General features: G+C 41.0%; 1 protein-coding gene across 1 annotated transcript; it reads right to left on the bottom strand.

Moving 5' to 3' along the window:
• Positions 1-1,240: 1,240 nt before the first annotated feature.
• On the bottom strand, positions 1,241-6,636 carry urp2 (urotensin II-related peptide). Its single transcript, XM_088914146.1, has 5 exons — positions 6,372-6,636; positions 3,148-3,282; positions 2,499-2,533; positions 2,020-2,179; positions 1,241-1,272 (listed from the first exon to the last, which is right to left on the bottom strand). Exons 1-5 carry the CDS (start codon positions 6,466-6,468, stop codon positions 1,241-1,243), a joined length of 459 nt encoding a protein of 152 aa, XP_088770272.1. The 5' UTR covers positions 6,469-6,636.
• Between the last annotated feature and the right edge of the window lie 8,507 nt (positions 6,637-15,143).

The raw sequence follows: 15,143 nt of genomic DNA, 5'->3' as shown, positions 1-15,143 counted from the left end.
AAAAAGATGGAAAGTGGGACACAGCCTCCTCTGCCTGAATTGGCAGTTTCTCAACTTGGTTTGTGAATTTTACATGTAAAACCTGGATTTGTAGATTTTTTTAGCAAATTTATATGAGCAGGATAAATCAGTAACATGTGGACAACTAATGTCGAGAAGCCTTGTGTTATTAAACATCTCTATTACATATAGGCCCCAGGGACTGTATGTATAGAATTGAATTGTGATACACAGTGGGATAAAAAAAATCCTAGATTTTATGGCTACAAGACAGAAATGTTACAGATCCAAAGTGATTGTAACCTATTTTGTTCAACACAACTCCTTAAAGAAATTCACACCTACACCTTCTAGGTCTGCCTGAAAATGTGGGCTTGAAAACCCCTACATTTTTTATTAATCAAAAGGTTTTGAGAGATAAATTATACTGGTGACCATTCCAAGTGGAAGAGAAGAATGCTGCTGTATTACACATCTCTATTGCTCATGAATCACCAGGACTCCACCAGGGGGACAGGAGAGTCTGAGAGCTTGAGTGTGCTCAGACTTAGGTCTCAACCCCTTGCAGCATTAATTGAGACACATGGCGAGCAGGGAGCTGCCAGTTACCCATCTCTATTGGTTTTTCCCAGAGCATACTCATTGCTGGCATTTTGGCTTTGTTTTATTAATTACTGAGTTGTTGGGGTAATGTCAGGATTGACAACTGCCTGGACACAAGTTCAGTGCTTTGGTGCTCAGAAGAAACTGTTTTACAGGGCTGGACAGCATGGCGCTTTGATAGGGAACTTGTGTCAGTTTCCAAAAAATAGAGAAACAGAAAAGAGTGGAAAGAGGGAAACAAACAAGAAGAGAAAGTGATAGATCTTTCTTCAATAGGGCAGGATCCAAATAAATTCCCTACTTCAGGCCATGAGACACTGTAGCCTTGGTAACAGAGCCTACAAAATTTGTGTTTGTTTGCTTTGACAAACTCTGCAAGTGACACCTGGCAATCTTATAAAAATAAAAATCTGTTTATTCGCTTTTATACTGTAACATTTATTTGATCTCTAGGTTGCAGTAGCGGTTGATGTACAGTACAGTGGCAGTACACAGGTCTGGGACATACAGTGTGCCGACAGATGTCAGTAATGTTATTAATGGCCTATTGAAAAGGTCGCTGTCAGCGCTCTCTCCGTCGTTGCTAAGTGCTGAGTTAGGGACTCTTCAGAGAGTGTCCTGGGTCAAAGGTCAGGAGTCAGTTTTGGGAGCAGTATTTCCAGAAGCAGACTGTAGGAAAAGGAAAAGGAGACAGAGAAGTACAGTGAGACAAAGCAACACTAACTTCAACTTCTTCCCTGCCTTTCAGACATGTACTATTTTAAAGGAACTTCACTGGTTTGGTTGCAACACAGAGCATAATTCATTAAATATATTACTTATTAGATAAAAAAGTGGAGTGTTAGTGGAAGCCTAGGTTTGGAGATGGGGAATATACAGTAGGACAACAAGTGGACACAGTCACCTTAACTCTCCCATTCTGCTTTGATTCTGTTCTAATTTTTCATTATTGCAACATCAGCAAAGGGCACTAGATCAATAGTGGAACTCCCTTGTTCTGGAGAATGACAGGATCTTCTGGTTGATATTCCACCCAAACTCGTAATTACATCATTGAACCAGTTGTTTACACTGCAAAAACAATTAAGTTGTAATTCCAGGACATACGTATAGACCCTACACAATATGGATCTCTACACTCAAACCAGTACAGATCCTTGAATACTGCAGAGAGCCTGGGCAGCCGTTTATGATCTAGTTACACAAGATGTTAAGCAATAATAAAAATTAGAATAATACGGTTAATTTATAGGCTTTATCCAAGGTAACTCTGGTATGGGCTTCTAACAAAAGGCATATAAAACAGTTTAAATAACAATTATGTAAAACAGTCTACATAATTAGCACTCTGTTATTTTTTGGAATGTCATGATGGAATATAGAACACTAATATAACTCACTCAAGGTGTAACTTACCTCGTTTATTGGGTTTTTTTTGAGGTTGAGGGAGGGACTTCTTGAAACTTCTCCCTGCCAAGGTCTGGGAGTCAGCGAGGTCATCACTTGGACGTGCTGCAGTTCCTGTCTCATCCACAGGGGGAGCTGTGGCAGCTCTGTGAGTTTCTTCTGATGCCCCCTGTCAGAGATCCACAACACAGACACTTTTAAGAAAGGAGAACAGACAGAACTATCGCTGTAACAGGAAATCTTTACACTCTCCATGGGTTGTGGAAGATATTTAAGTTTGCACCCATCAAGCTCTTTGTTCTTGTGTTAATTCTCAGGCTTTTGTTTATTTAGCTACAGAACTAAGAAATTATACCTTATACCTTTATTATACTTGAGTAAAAATGCTGAAAGCAGAGAATGGGGGCAGGTTACTATTGGCATGTAATGAAACAGAGGTGCACCAGATAGAGGAAAGAAGCAGGTCCATGGAAATTACAGAAACTTACCATTCGGTTTCTCTTCCCTGCAGTGCGGAAATTAGCTGAGATAAAATAGAATGATTAGTTAGCACAGAATTCACAATGCAGTTACTTACTGATCACTCTTATGTCTTCTAACTTTGTCTCCAAACTCAACTAAAGGAAATGAGTCACTGTTCTCCATTCACAGTACAAATCAGAGAGCACAGAACTCAATCTATCAGTCTGTAGGCATTCTGGTGTCATGGCAACATACAGCACAGGACACGAAGAAAGACTGATAGGACCATCACGGGGCCATAAATATAGGAACAGTTTAGAATAGCCAATCAAACACACTGTAGCTCATGAACTTGGGAGGTCAAAGGACATTGGAATTACTTGGGAAAACCCATGTGAATAAAGGGTGAACATGCAATCGGCACACAGAAGGTGCCATTGTATCCAGGACTCAACAGTTGTAAACTGGACATGCTGTAAGCCACATCACCAGTCCACCTCCATTCTAGTGATGACATTCACAATTAGCTAGCGCTAAGATAACTTGTCTTCAGGCATATAGCAATGCAAGATCCACCAAGGAACCTGGAAGAGTTTTCTGTCTTGATATCTTTGTTACTTCTCTTCCAGTTTCACACTTCCTCTCCCTTTCTCACTTTTCCCTCCTCTCTCTCACCCCGTGTTCCAGTGATCCTGGTGCCCAGTGTGATGTTAGCATTCCTGTGAATCTCCTCCAGTGCAGACAGAATCTTCAGGATCCTCTCCAGCTGCTCTATACCATTCTCCATGGAGACATGGGGTTTCCTCTCATCTGGATGTGAGAACACAAATTTCTCAATTAGCAAAGACTTTTAATCCAGAGTAATTTGAAGAGATCAGAGACAAACTATGGAGTCAAGACCTTGTGCTACAAAAATACTTTATCTGATCTTCAGTTTTAAATATCAGCCAAAGAACAAAGCACAAGGATATTCAGTATCATGTATTTAATGTAAGAAACTTCCAGCACAAAAAAATACAAAACAGCCCTTAACAACAATTTGAAGGAGGTAACCTCACTAACCACGAGGAAGATAAGTATACAAACATTTAGCATTTTATTTTTCTCATTTGATACTTTTTACTGCATGCTTATCATTCAATAATACTGACTCATGATTTCTGCATGTGCTGTATATAAACTTCCTACAGCTCTATGGTAGTACTAATCACTTTAACCCCTGGCATGGCTACTCAGCTGGACTGAATCACTTTCCATTTAAAGAGGGTGTCATGACCCTGAATGGATAATTATGAAGTGCTGCTTTCACACTTCCTCATCACTGAAGTGACAGCGTCTGGAGTCTTTAGTGTCATATGTCTGTAAGTTTGTTTAAGGTCCTAAGGTCTATAGTTCTGATACTGACCAAGCAGATCAGATCGACAAATTGTCATCAAAATATCTGTGAAATATTCTCTACATCAACCCCTTGCATGTACAATAAGGATCAACTCCACTAGGCAGACCAGGATTAAACCAACAACACTGCTTATTAAACTTCTCAGCCTCGTAACACCACCCCACTCCCTGACTACGTTGTTATTTACCATGTGAATAGTGATGTGGTGTGGTTGCTATGCAGGGAGTCCTGGCCTGGAATCAGTCTTTGTTTGTATCACTGCTGGGGCCAAATCGTACTCAGGTCAGACTGAGATTACAGTGTTTAATTGGCTTGAAGTGGTCAATGGCCAGGGGATTCTGGATTGGAAATGTGGTTAGGGTTGTTGCTTTGCAACACTGGGGTCCTGGGTTCAATTCCTGGGATGCTATGTCTGTGCGGTTTGTATATTTCTCCCAGTATTCATGTGGGTTTCCTATCATGGTCAAAAGACATACTGTTAACTTGATCAGCTTCTAGGAAAAACTGGCCCTGGTGTGTGTTTGTGTATGTACTGTATGTACCCTGCAATGGACTGGCATCTCTTCCAGGGTGTATCTTGCCCTGTGCTTGTTACTGGCTGGAATGGGCTCTGGCCCATAAGAGCTGCTTATTGGATAAAGCAGTTAGAAAATATTGCAGAATAATTACATTTTTTGTAGTGGCATATCATTACATGCCTCGGGGATACAGCCTCACCATAGAAAAGTAAAGGAAAATATAAAAAAACTTGCTAAAAACAAGAAATGTTAAGAGCATCACTGTATAGCACAACTGCTAGCTTCCCAGGAAAATAACAAGTTCTTATGCATCCCTGCCTCACTGTTTTGATGATCTTGTTCCTTGCTTTTTTTGAGTTTTTTATATTGTGTACAACAACAATAACAACAGCAGCAACAACAATAATAATAATTGTTATCTTTCCACACCATGAATGGCAAACAATAAGCTACACTCGACTGTGTTATTGTGCAGTCCCATTATTGGCATAATTTATGAAGTAATCATTTTATTTTTTTAAATTAAATTAGGCCTTTCCTGGGTTAGACTGAAGTAGTGAAATGTTATGTTAATGATCTTTTGTGTAAACAATAATAATAATGTGTTTAACATTCTAGTAGAATTTCCTTGGGGAGTATCTGCTTTTTTACGTGATTATAATATTAAATCTGGCTTTGTCAAAAGTGATTTGGTAAATACTAAAATGCTTGCATGTACATCTATTAAATTCTTAAAAACATACATACTGTACAGTATATAATACCTATCATTAAAACAGCAAAGTTAAACCACCACTTCGAAAACTACAGTAATCTATGATGTTGGACAGGTTTTGTTATTTTAAGACTACTTTCTATTGTTAAAGGTTAGAAAGATTTCATAAGCAGTGTGCAATTCCCTCTTAGGAGCATGTAGACAGCAGTGTGAAGGAGTGGTCAATGCTATGCTTTTGGAAGTATAAGGTTGTGTGTTGAATTCCAGGGGTACAGCATGGTCATTTCACTTTGGCTCTCTTAAATAAAATCTGGAGCTGTACAAATATAAGCTGCTTTGAATAAAGGCATCACTTAAAGAAGTTATGAATCATACTTTCTACCCCAGGCCACACAAATTTGTTAGAAAGTAAGAACCATAAAATCACACAATAATGGCTTCTCAAAAGTAGAATCAAGCAACGCAAATTCTGCAGCCATTCATTTTCTTATAGCGCTTATTTGAAGAGGACCTTCTGGAGTCTCTAGCAAAATCTATGCCATTATACAATTAAACCAAAGGATATTGACTGGGTACAGTTACACCCCTACCCAGGTTTTATTCTGCCTTTTTTCTCTTGTTAATAAGATGGGTAAAATGTTGTACATTACACATTGTTTAAAAAAATCAAAACCTTGTGAAGTGAAAGCATGATGAAACTATAGAAAACCACATAACACAAGATAATTCACTGTAATGTTAAGGAGGCAATGATGGAAAGAGTTACCAAGGTGGTTTTCTAGCAAAAAGCCTTTAGCACAGGTAATTCCTTCCCCATGAGAGAAGGTATTATGATTTATCTAACTTAGGATCTACTCCAGAAAGAGCCCACGTGAAGGCTGTAATGTTTCCACTCCTAAGATAAATTGCAGATGACTTCTGCTTTATCCTAGTTGCCAATCAGGAGAGACTATTCCATTCTGTGTGGATGGTGGCACGATCACCGTGTGACAGTCTGGCTGTCCTAACAAAAAGTGCTGGTTGGAAATATGCATGTGCCAGGAAACCAATTGTACTATTCATTATAAAATACAAAAAAAGACAATGAGCATAAAAATAAAACATTCTTAAAGATTCATTATCATGCTCAGTTATGAACACCGCTGATTTTTGATAATGGATTTGCCAGGTAATAATTTCAGAAAATGAGGAACCTAAGCCCCACCAGCTCGTCTTGGGTGAGCAGCATGTAGTGACACTGTGTACGAGTAGCATGAGTGTGTCTTACCTCCCTGTGTCAGGAACGTATTGTTGTGAAGAGGGGCACTGCCCACTGCAGACACCATCGCCAGCACCAAGGCACCGAGGAGCACTCCACACTGCATTGTGTCCGTTTCCTTTCTCCTGGATACTAATTTCTTGTTCGGAGACTGGTATGGCTCCGTCGTTGTCAGATTCTGTGTACTGTAAGTGCACAGTCGTCCCTCAAGTGTTGAGCGCCTGTCTTCAAGGTTTGTCAGGTAAGTGTGTGTGTCTACCGTGCTCTCTTGATTTCTGCCAGGGCTGGTTGTTTAGGGCCTGCTATTTAAATGCTCTGGCTCTGGGGGAACTGGTACACAGGCACAAAGAGCGCCTATCAAACTACACTTTACAATCCATTGCTGTGACATTTGGAGAGGTGTTTGTCTGTGTGCTGGGCGTCCGGGGACTATTATGAAAGGGACTGCAGGCAATGGGCCCTTCTGCGTCAGAGGCCTTTCTGTCTCATCCCCTGAGCAAACACATTAAGAGCGCCTTATCATTGCTTGCACAGGAGGGACAGCTCAGTCAGCGGCCAGCTTTCTACTTTGGGAGAGGGTGCTAGCATTGTTTGGTGGTGGGAGGGGGGTCAAGGGTCATGCTGGACTCTTCCACCACTTCCTCTCCCCTATTGTCCCCACCTAACCCATGCCAACGGTGAGTCTCATTCCCAGGGCAGTGTGACGCACAGCGGGCAGACCGGGAGGCTCTGATCAAGCTTACAGACAGGCCCCTCTCTTGACAACGCCATGAAACCCCCTCTTCCGAGAAATGAGGGGGGAGGAATCTGCCAACCAGGCAGCCAGCTTATAAGTTGAGCCCTTTTCCATTGCAGGGTCTAGTTTTGTTCTCGGAGATATATTGAGTTTTATGCAAATATCTGTCAATATTAGACTCTCCTTTATGTTTCCACTAACTTCTCCATTAGTTTAGGGTCTTCTTGACTTGTCATTAAATGTTTTGAGAATGGTCTTCACTGTATATCAATTTATCACTTTTTTTCCTTTTTTTAGTTAGCCTTTTCTTATCTGTTCTCCCTGCTGCTAAAGGTGACAACCAGGGAAATCACATTATACACCTAAATCTTTTGTATAGTATTCTTAAAATTCATGAACCCATTTAATGATATATAGTTGACATTCATATTAACCAGATGTCATGGAAGCCAGGTCAGACTCCCATGAAATACATTGTTAAAGGCCCTATGCATGACGGTATAATCCGGAAGCCCGGATTGCAGGTGAACAAGTCCAAAGGATGTCCAAAGGGGTAGTTAGGACGCAGTCCAATATCCAGATGCCGGGAGGTCCATCTAAGATGCAAATGGTTAAAAACAGGGACAGGGAACTGGGACCAGGAACACAAAAGATTAAAAGCATAATGGGGCAAGGTGCTCCGAGACCTGGACTCAGAGGTCAGGATGCCATGATTGAAGCCTGTGCCCTCAGCCCACTCCTGTGCCCGGTGGTAGGCGGGCTTCCGGGCGTCTGTCTTCCAAAGCTGAGTCCAGAACTGCTGAGACACCAGACTTTAATAACAAAAAGGGGATAAGACACAGCTGAGACTAATAAAACTGGGAACAATACAAAAAGGTAGGAGCACCCTATAGAGGCAACCATGATGGTAGAGGCATGATCTTGTCTATAGTAAATTTGTTTTTCTGAATCTGCCCATTCCTAAATAGTGTCTAAAGTTCTTTGCATTTAATTTGTGTTTTCTGCAGTGTTCAACTCTTTGCTTTTCTATTAGTTTAAAAATTTAACAAGTCAAGAAGTCTATATAAAATAATAAGAGTAGTGGACCTAATATAGACCCTTGCAGTTCTCATCTAATTACAGTACCTCACTTTAGTTAATGTTTTTTCCTTTATTGGCACTCTTTATTTTTGTATGTTAGCCATTTTCCTGTCTTTTACTTTTTTATTCTGAAACCTTTAAAATGAGAATCATTCTGTTATTGAAAGGTCTGAAATGAATTAAGACATCAGTGTGTTCCATCCAATGATACATAGATAAGTGTTACTGTGATTTATAAATCCAAGGCCATGGGTTCAATACCAGACCTCAGTTTATTATGTTCTATTCATGTAAACGTGAGTTTCCCCTGGGTGCTTCAGTTTCCTCCCATAGTCCAAAGATTTTCTGGTATGAAAATTGACTTCTGGGGAAGTTAGGTTTCTAGTGATTGTGTGCATATCTGTGTGCCTTGTGATGGACTGGTGTCTCCTCCGGGGTGTACCCTGTCTTGTGTCTGTTGCTTGCTTAGATAGATTGCTTTCCAGATATACTGAATTAAATGTGAATTAAATGAAGAAGTTCAAAATTAGATGGATGGATTCTGTGGGGCTAAATTTGCTGTCTTTATGTCACGATTGTAATCCCTCCCTTTTAAGGGCACTCCAGCTCTTTCACATTTTAGTTGATTTTCTGCACCTGCTCCCTGTTCTAGCCCACCTTTAAAAGCCAGACGCTCACTCTGTTCCGTTCTCTGCCATGGAACACGGACGCCCCGAGGCCCGCCTACCACCGAGTTGCCCTACGTCCATGGCTCGGGGGGCATTCGTCTCCTATCGGCGTTCCAAACCAGCCACTCTGGGACGCCTGGTCCTGTTACCCCTTTTTCTCCCCGAGCCTTCGTCAGATCCCGTTCCGGCTTTTAACTTTGTCTTGTTTGTCTCAGATTGGATCACCCGGCTCTGGACTTTGGCCTGTACTGGATTTCCCTTCGGACTCACTTCTGGACTGTTTGCCTGGACCACACACCCCCGCACACCTTCGTCACGCCCCCCTGTTTGTCTACAAGCAAAGTTCCTCGTCTCCTCACCATTTCTGTTCACTCCCTTACAGATTGTGCTGTCTGCATAGGGTCCTGAAAGACACTTCGTAACACTTTAGTATGATACATAGGACATCATTGATGTCAGAGAATCTGTCATCACCAGACTTTCCTAATCTCCTCCAACAATTTTTAATTAATTTGGACTCTCTGAATGTTAATATATTGTGATCTCTCCTGTTTCTTAATTAGTCTGGTGTGACTTAATCAGGAAAAGAACTTGACTGCAATCTTTGAGAGGTTGGTGCAGAATTCTTGAGCCTCTGTCTGAAGTGGAAATGTTAACGAATGAGAATGGGCACTGACACTGATAAAGAATTAGGGAAAGTGCTTTAATGAATGGATTTTTATTCCTCAGTTGCTGGGAGTACAGAATCCAATCTCAGAGCATCCATGTGAAACTAATTAGAACTCAATGAATAGGGAGTTAATTACAGTGTTGTGTCAGTCTAAACCCCGAGAAGAGATCTGTGAAGCAGTCAGCACAGAGGTGATTCCTATAGAAAGTGTGTGACTGGATTTTACCCAAACTGTCTCTCACACTCTTTCTAACCTCTTGTTTCTCACTTGCTCTGTGTCTGGATCTCTATTCCTTCTTCTTTTTTCCTCTCCTCTTTCTCTCAGTTTCTCCTTTTTTCCTTCTCTTGTTCTCTCTTCACCTTTCCCATCCTCTTCCTCTGTCTTTGTTACTTTCCCACTGTCTCAAGTTCAGTTACTTCATTGGTCACAGAAAAGCTGCCAAAGATATGCAACACTAGAGAAGGCAACAAAATAGATGTGACATTAGCACAGATTAGTTTCTGTCTCTCTGGCCCTGAGGCAGAATGCTATAAACATAGCATGCATTCTTCTTTCAATTTCTCTCTTTTTTTGTTGCTGTCTACTGTGTTTCCCTGCCAGTCTGCTCCGTCTGTCTCTCTTTGCCCATTCTCAGCCTTCCCAAGCATCAGGGCCCTGGCACACCATCTGGCAAACCCACTTCCCTAAATAGAAGTCAGACCGTCTGACATGGCGTCTCTTCATTAAACCTCCATAGGTCAGCCAGCACTCTGTCTTTCCCATTCTCTCGAGTTTCTAGGAGCCTTCCCTTTGATTACATGAATTTGTTCTCTCTCTATTCCATTCTTCTTTCCTCACAAACCCTTGCACAAACTCACTCTCTCTGTTTAACTTACACTAGGTGCCGTCTCTGGGTCTCCAGCATTACAGATACTTCTTTCCCAAAACAGACTTATTCTTTCTTTGGCTGCAATGAACAAACTCTCTGTGAGCCAAAACCCAACTCATCTGTGAGTGTTTACAGTGAGGAGAGGCTGGTCCAGGAGTCTGCCACTCCAGTGCTCTAGAGACATTGAGTCTTATGGTTCTTACTCTTACCTGAACTCTTTCTCAGGCTGATAAACCAATTATTTACTTCTATGTACCAATTTAGTTTTTCTGGCCTGTAGCTGGGAATGACTTCTAACACTCCTCTGGAGGAGTGCAGTTCTGAAACACAGCTGTTTTAAAGAGACCTGGAAACCATGCAGGTACACTAGCCTTCTAGGATCAGGATTGGACACTCCTGTTTCATTTTTTTGCTATTTTGTATTTCTTTTTCTTTTTCTTTTTGTATTTGCATCATCTATATTTTACCTGTGTTTTGTTTCTTCTTTGCGTCTTCATAATATTCTAAGCTGTCATGTCAAAAAAGTCACGCAAACTTCAATTGGTTGTTTGAGAGAGCATATACTAGCATGTTGAATCTGTTTGTATACTCTTCCTATGTTTGCGTGGGTTTCCTTTGGGTGCTCCAGGTTCCTCCCCCAGTCCTAAGACATGCTTGTAGGTTAATTGGCTTCTAGGAAAATTGGCCCTGGTGTGAGTGTGTGGTCTGTGTTTGTGTCTGTGTGATGGACTGTTGTCCTGTCCAGGTCCAGGTACCCTGTCTTAGGGCTGTGATGTGCCAAGATACACCAGATTTGAGGTTCTTGAAAAAAATGTGAATATAACAATAGCTATAACATTATAATTATTATTCTTCTTGGAGGTGGAGAGGGAACAGTTGAGATGCATTTTCATACTGACATACAGTACCCCTAACACCCACCAGATGTCACTGTTCACCGAATGATCTTTTGTTCCCCCTTGCCTTCAAGATCCACTTTCAAATTCAAATTCATATTCGAATTCAGTGTTTCCAAAGAGAAAAAAAACACAGGATTTACAGGAATTTACAGTACAAGTATATTATAGGACCTTTACATACATCACATAAAACATTGTGATACAGGCTCACTGTCTGTACCTCGGGCCTTGGGTAGGTCACATACTGGCCTACCAGCTCCGCTGAGCATTTTGCCACTCCCTGTGTAGGATTCAAAGCTATTCTGATAATGGCAGTTGTGGAATTATTCTGGGATTATTATTTTTTATTTTAGAGAAGGATTTGTCTAATTCCAGAGTATTTCTTGCAGTGCATCTCTGTCTCTGCTTCTCCCTGCTGATAGTGGTACTACGGCCTATCCTCTTTGGGCAGACAGGTCTACCTGTGTCACCCAGTTTCTATGGCCAGGCTGTGATCACTGAGCTTGACCTCATCATGGGCTAATTCTCTTGGTTGTCTCTGGCCCTGTTCAGATACTGAACTAATGCTTATTGTCTTTTCTATAACATTCTAGTTTGTGTTGTGTATGTGTGAGTGTCTGAGGTGGTAAGGTTGTGGCTTGTGCTGTGACTTGGTTATCTGTGATTGACCTCAAACTTCACTGCCATATAGGGCAATGGGTTGGATTACACTTTCAACTATTTGCAGCCATATTTGTATGGGTGGGTTGATATTGTAGAGCCTCTTTCTTATGGAAGCACCTTGTCCTTCATTGCCCTCACTGCCAGGTAAATACTCCCAAATGAACTGATTTTCAGATGAAGGTATGCGTAGGTGTTTGTGTGTTCTGATGTGTATTTGTTCACTGTGAATGGCACACTTTATTACTTCTTGTTCAGAGAGCTCTAGACCCGGATGGATGATCTGGTGGAACTGTACAGCACACACTGTACAGCAACAATCTAATATCTACAATTATAAAGTTACATAAGTTGTTACGATCTCCTGTCAACATTACAGCATTGACCCTGCTGATTTGTCCCCTGTCTTAAGCAGGCTGTGCCAGTCCTGTGTATGGACTCTGCCAGTGCAGTTCAGTCTGAAGAATGGGCAGCAGAGGGCACTGTGGTCTTCTCTGCGACAATTCTGTCAAATGGAGGCGGCGCAGTTGGACAGAGCAGGCTTCACACTCCTGATGGCTAGTAAAGGTATGGTAATGCAGACTGTGCAAAACAGGGAAAACAGGAATTAAATGCACAGTATTGGAAAGGAAAACTTCCAGACTGTTGTGTTGTCCACTGGAGTGTATAGTATGTGCTTGGAGAGCTCAATGGAAAGCAATAAGATTAAAGTCAAGGGAACTGTTCTGCAGGTGTCACCAAGCCCCATCCAGAGTTGAATCGTGCACACCTGCCGTAATGCCATCCAGGAAAGGAAAATCAAACAATCGAATGCCCCAATAAGCAACACCAGCAACCAATAGAGCGGAGAAAATGAGATTGATATGAGTAAGACAACCATGTGGCATTGCCTTCAAAAACAATTTCTGAGTGTGTTCTTTTTTGCATTTTATTATTATAAATGTATTATTATAAATTATGTATTATTATTGCATAATTACTCTTCCCATTTCTACATTCTGCTTTCACATTGATTTGAAAGAATTTCATCTTACACCTCTGGACAGTGTAATGCTTTTACCATGATTCAGTTATGCCATACATTGTTATGATCTATTCCAGCTGAAATGCAGAGCGCTCATTCCATGTGATGCTGGGAGCCAGCGGAAACAGATGTGTATGTATGGACTGCAAGGACATGTGGAATGTACAACCTGGAGTGTGTCTGCAAGTGGTTCTTCTGGACACACAGTTCAGAACTCTTTCTTCAGGAAACATCCTGCAGTATACCTGAATGAGTGCTGTTGGACACTCATGGGAATCTGGAAAGCCTGTGCTGGAGTCCTTGTTTAGGCTGGTGAGTTATTTCAGGCACTGCCATTTCAATTTCTTTGGTTAACAAAGGTAACTGGAGGTTCAGACTTAACCAATAAAGTGACAAATGAAGAACATGAGTATTTAGTACAGGAAATAGGAGCCATGTCTTTGCCAAAAGCATGTATCTCACCATGTTGTAATCCACGAGGTTCCTATAAGAAGCAGCAAGAGAAGGATGGAAAGGCTGATTAATCAAAAGATTGAACACAGGCCAGAAGGAGCTCCTTTCATCCAGAACTTTTCTAATGCTATAATGTATAACATTTGGTATTAGTGGATCCTTCTGCTTTTCCAGACCAGTTTGGGGCCTACTAGTCCTATTGGAGATACTGATCAAGTTAAAATACTGACAATCTTTAGGCATCTAAGGATGGTGCTCAGTGGCCAGCTCATACAGGATCTTTGCATCCTGGGACTGCACTCTAAATGCAGTGACATGTGCTACCTACTGTACTATACAGAAAATGAATGATTTCTCTGCCTTATGACAGAAACTTGCATATGTGATTTAATACATACAGTACAGTAGTACTGATTTCAGTTTGCTAGCATCCCCTAGAGGGAAATGTTTTCCATACAACCAACAGTTAACCTTTTTGATATGAGGCCTGGAACCAAGGGATTCATTTCTTCCATGTGGGACTTTTTATTACAGGTCTGGTTTAAACTTTTAGAAGTGGTGACTATTTGGCACATAGCCTTGAGTGTTGCAGATAAGGCCATTTCCTGAGACAATATTTGGTATAACAATTTCTACCTAAAAAAATTCCTAAACATCAAATTATCTATTTGTATTTTCTTCAGAAAGTACATTTGAGCCCTCTTAGACAGAATCCTATGACAATAGTTTCTAGTTCGATCTGTATCCTCTGACTGCAGGGAATTATGGGCATGTTTTCATTCATGTCTTTGAAGTGCCCAGAGGTTGGTGAATGAAAAATGTTGGATGCTCTTGTCCATCCATTATTATTAGTAGGGATCTTTCCTGTCTGCATTCAACACTCTTACTGGATGTGAACAGGGAACAGAATGTGATGATGACTTGGGATTCTCTGAGCAGTGGTTTGCTTGTCTGACTGCAGCTATTAAGGTGTGCATGATTCAACTCTGGATGGGGCTTGGTGACGCTTGCTGAACAGCTCCCTTGATTTTAATCTTATTGCTTTGCATTGAGCTCCCCATATTATACGCCCAAGTGAACTGTGATTGGAGCATCCGCATTCCTTTCCCTGTCTTCACTAGATCCTAGAGAGACCTAGACGCAGCAGGGAACTTTATTACAGCTCTGTGACTGTTATGTTATCAGGGGTTGTTGATTAGAAGGGATACCACTGATGTGTGCTGGGAAATGGTTACTTTTGCATTGGATGTTTTTATGTTTGGAAAAATAAAAATAAAAAATTGGATTTGTAATCAATGATTTTTTACTGCTAATACTGGTACTGCACCTAGAACCCAGATTTCTCTGATTTGATATCAACAAAGCTTTGTTTTTTTAACCTCAAGGCAGTTCATAGTGTGAGTCATGGGAACTGGTTTAATGACTTTGACAATTTTAATACAGCATAAATCAATTTGTAATAATATGAACTAGAGTATCACAGGGGTAATCAGAGAAGTTGCAAGGTGTTTTCTTCAGGACAACGTAAAGAGTACAGAGTAATTGTCCTGGTTACTCTCCAGAGGCTCTACAGACACCTGATTACAGCCTTTGCCTCCTCTTGCGAAAACATTCCCTGAGTGTAGCTTCTGGAATCTCATGTGGGCATTTTCTCATTGTATTTATTAACTTTCTCACCGTATTATTTCCTGCATTGGTTCTGGAGTGGAATATATTAATTAG

The sequence above is a fragment of the Atractosteus spatula genome, chromosome 4 (genome assembly GCF_055471065.1).
Source record: "Atractosteus spatula isolate fAtrSpa1 chromosome 4, fAtrSpa1.hap1, whole genome shotgun sequence".
Taxonomy (NCBI): domain Eukaryota; kingdom Metazoa; phylum Chordata; class Actinopteri; order Semionotiformes; family Lepisosteidae; genus Atractosteus; species Atractosteus spatula.
This window is presented reverse-complemented; position numbering and strand designations above follow the sequence as displayed.

Coding starts and splice junctions, on each gene's coding strand:
- urp2 (XM_088914146.1), bottom strand. CDS start 6,468: ATGCAGTGTGGAGTGCTCCTCGGTGCCTTGGTGCTGGCGATGGTGTCT. Junction 2,180..2,498: donor CAGGGAAGAGAAACCGAATG/GTAAGTTTCTGT, acceptor GATCTCTGACAG/GGGGCATCAGAAGAAACTCA. Junction 1,273..2,019: donor AAAAAAACCCAATAAACGAG/GTAAGTTACACC, acceptor CTTTTCCTACAG/TCTGCTTCTGGAAATACTGC.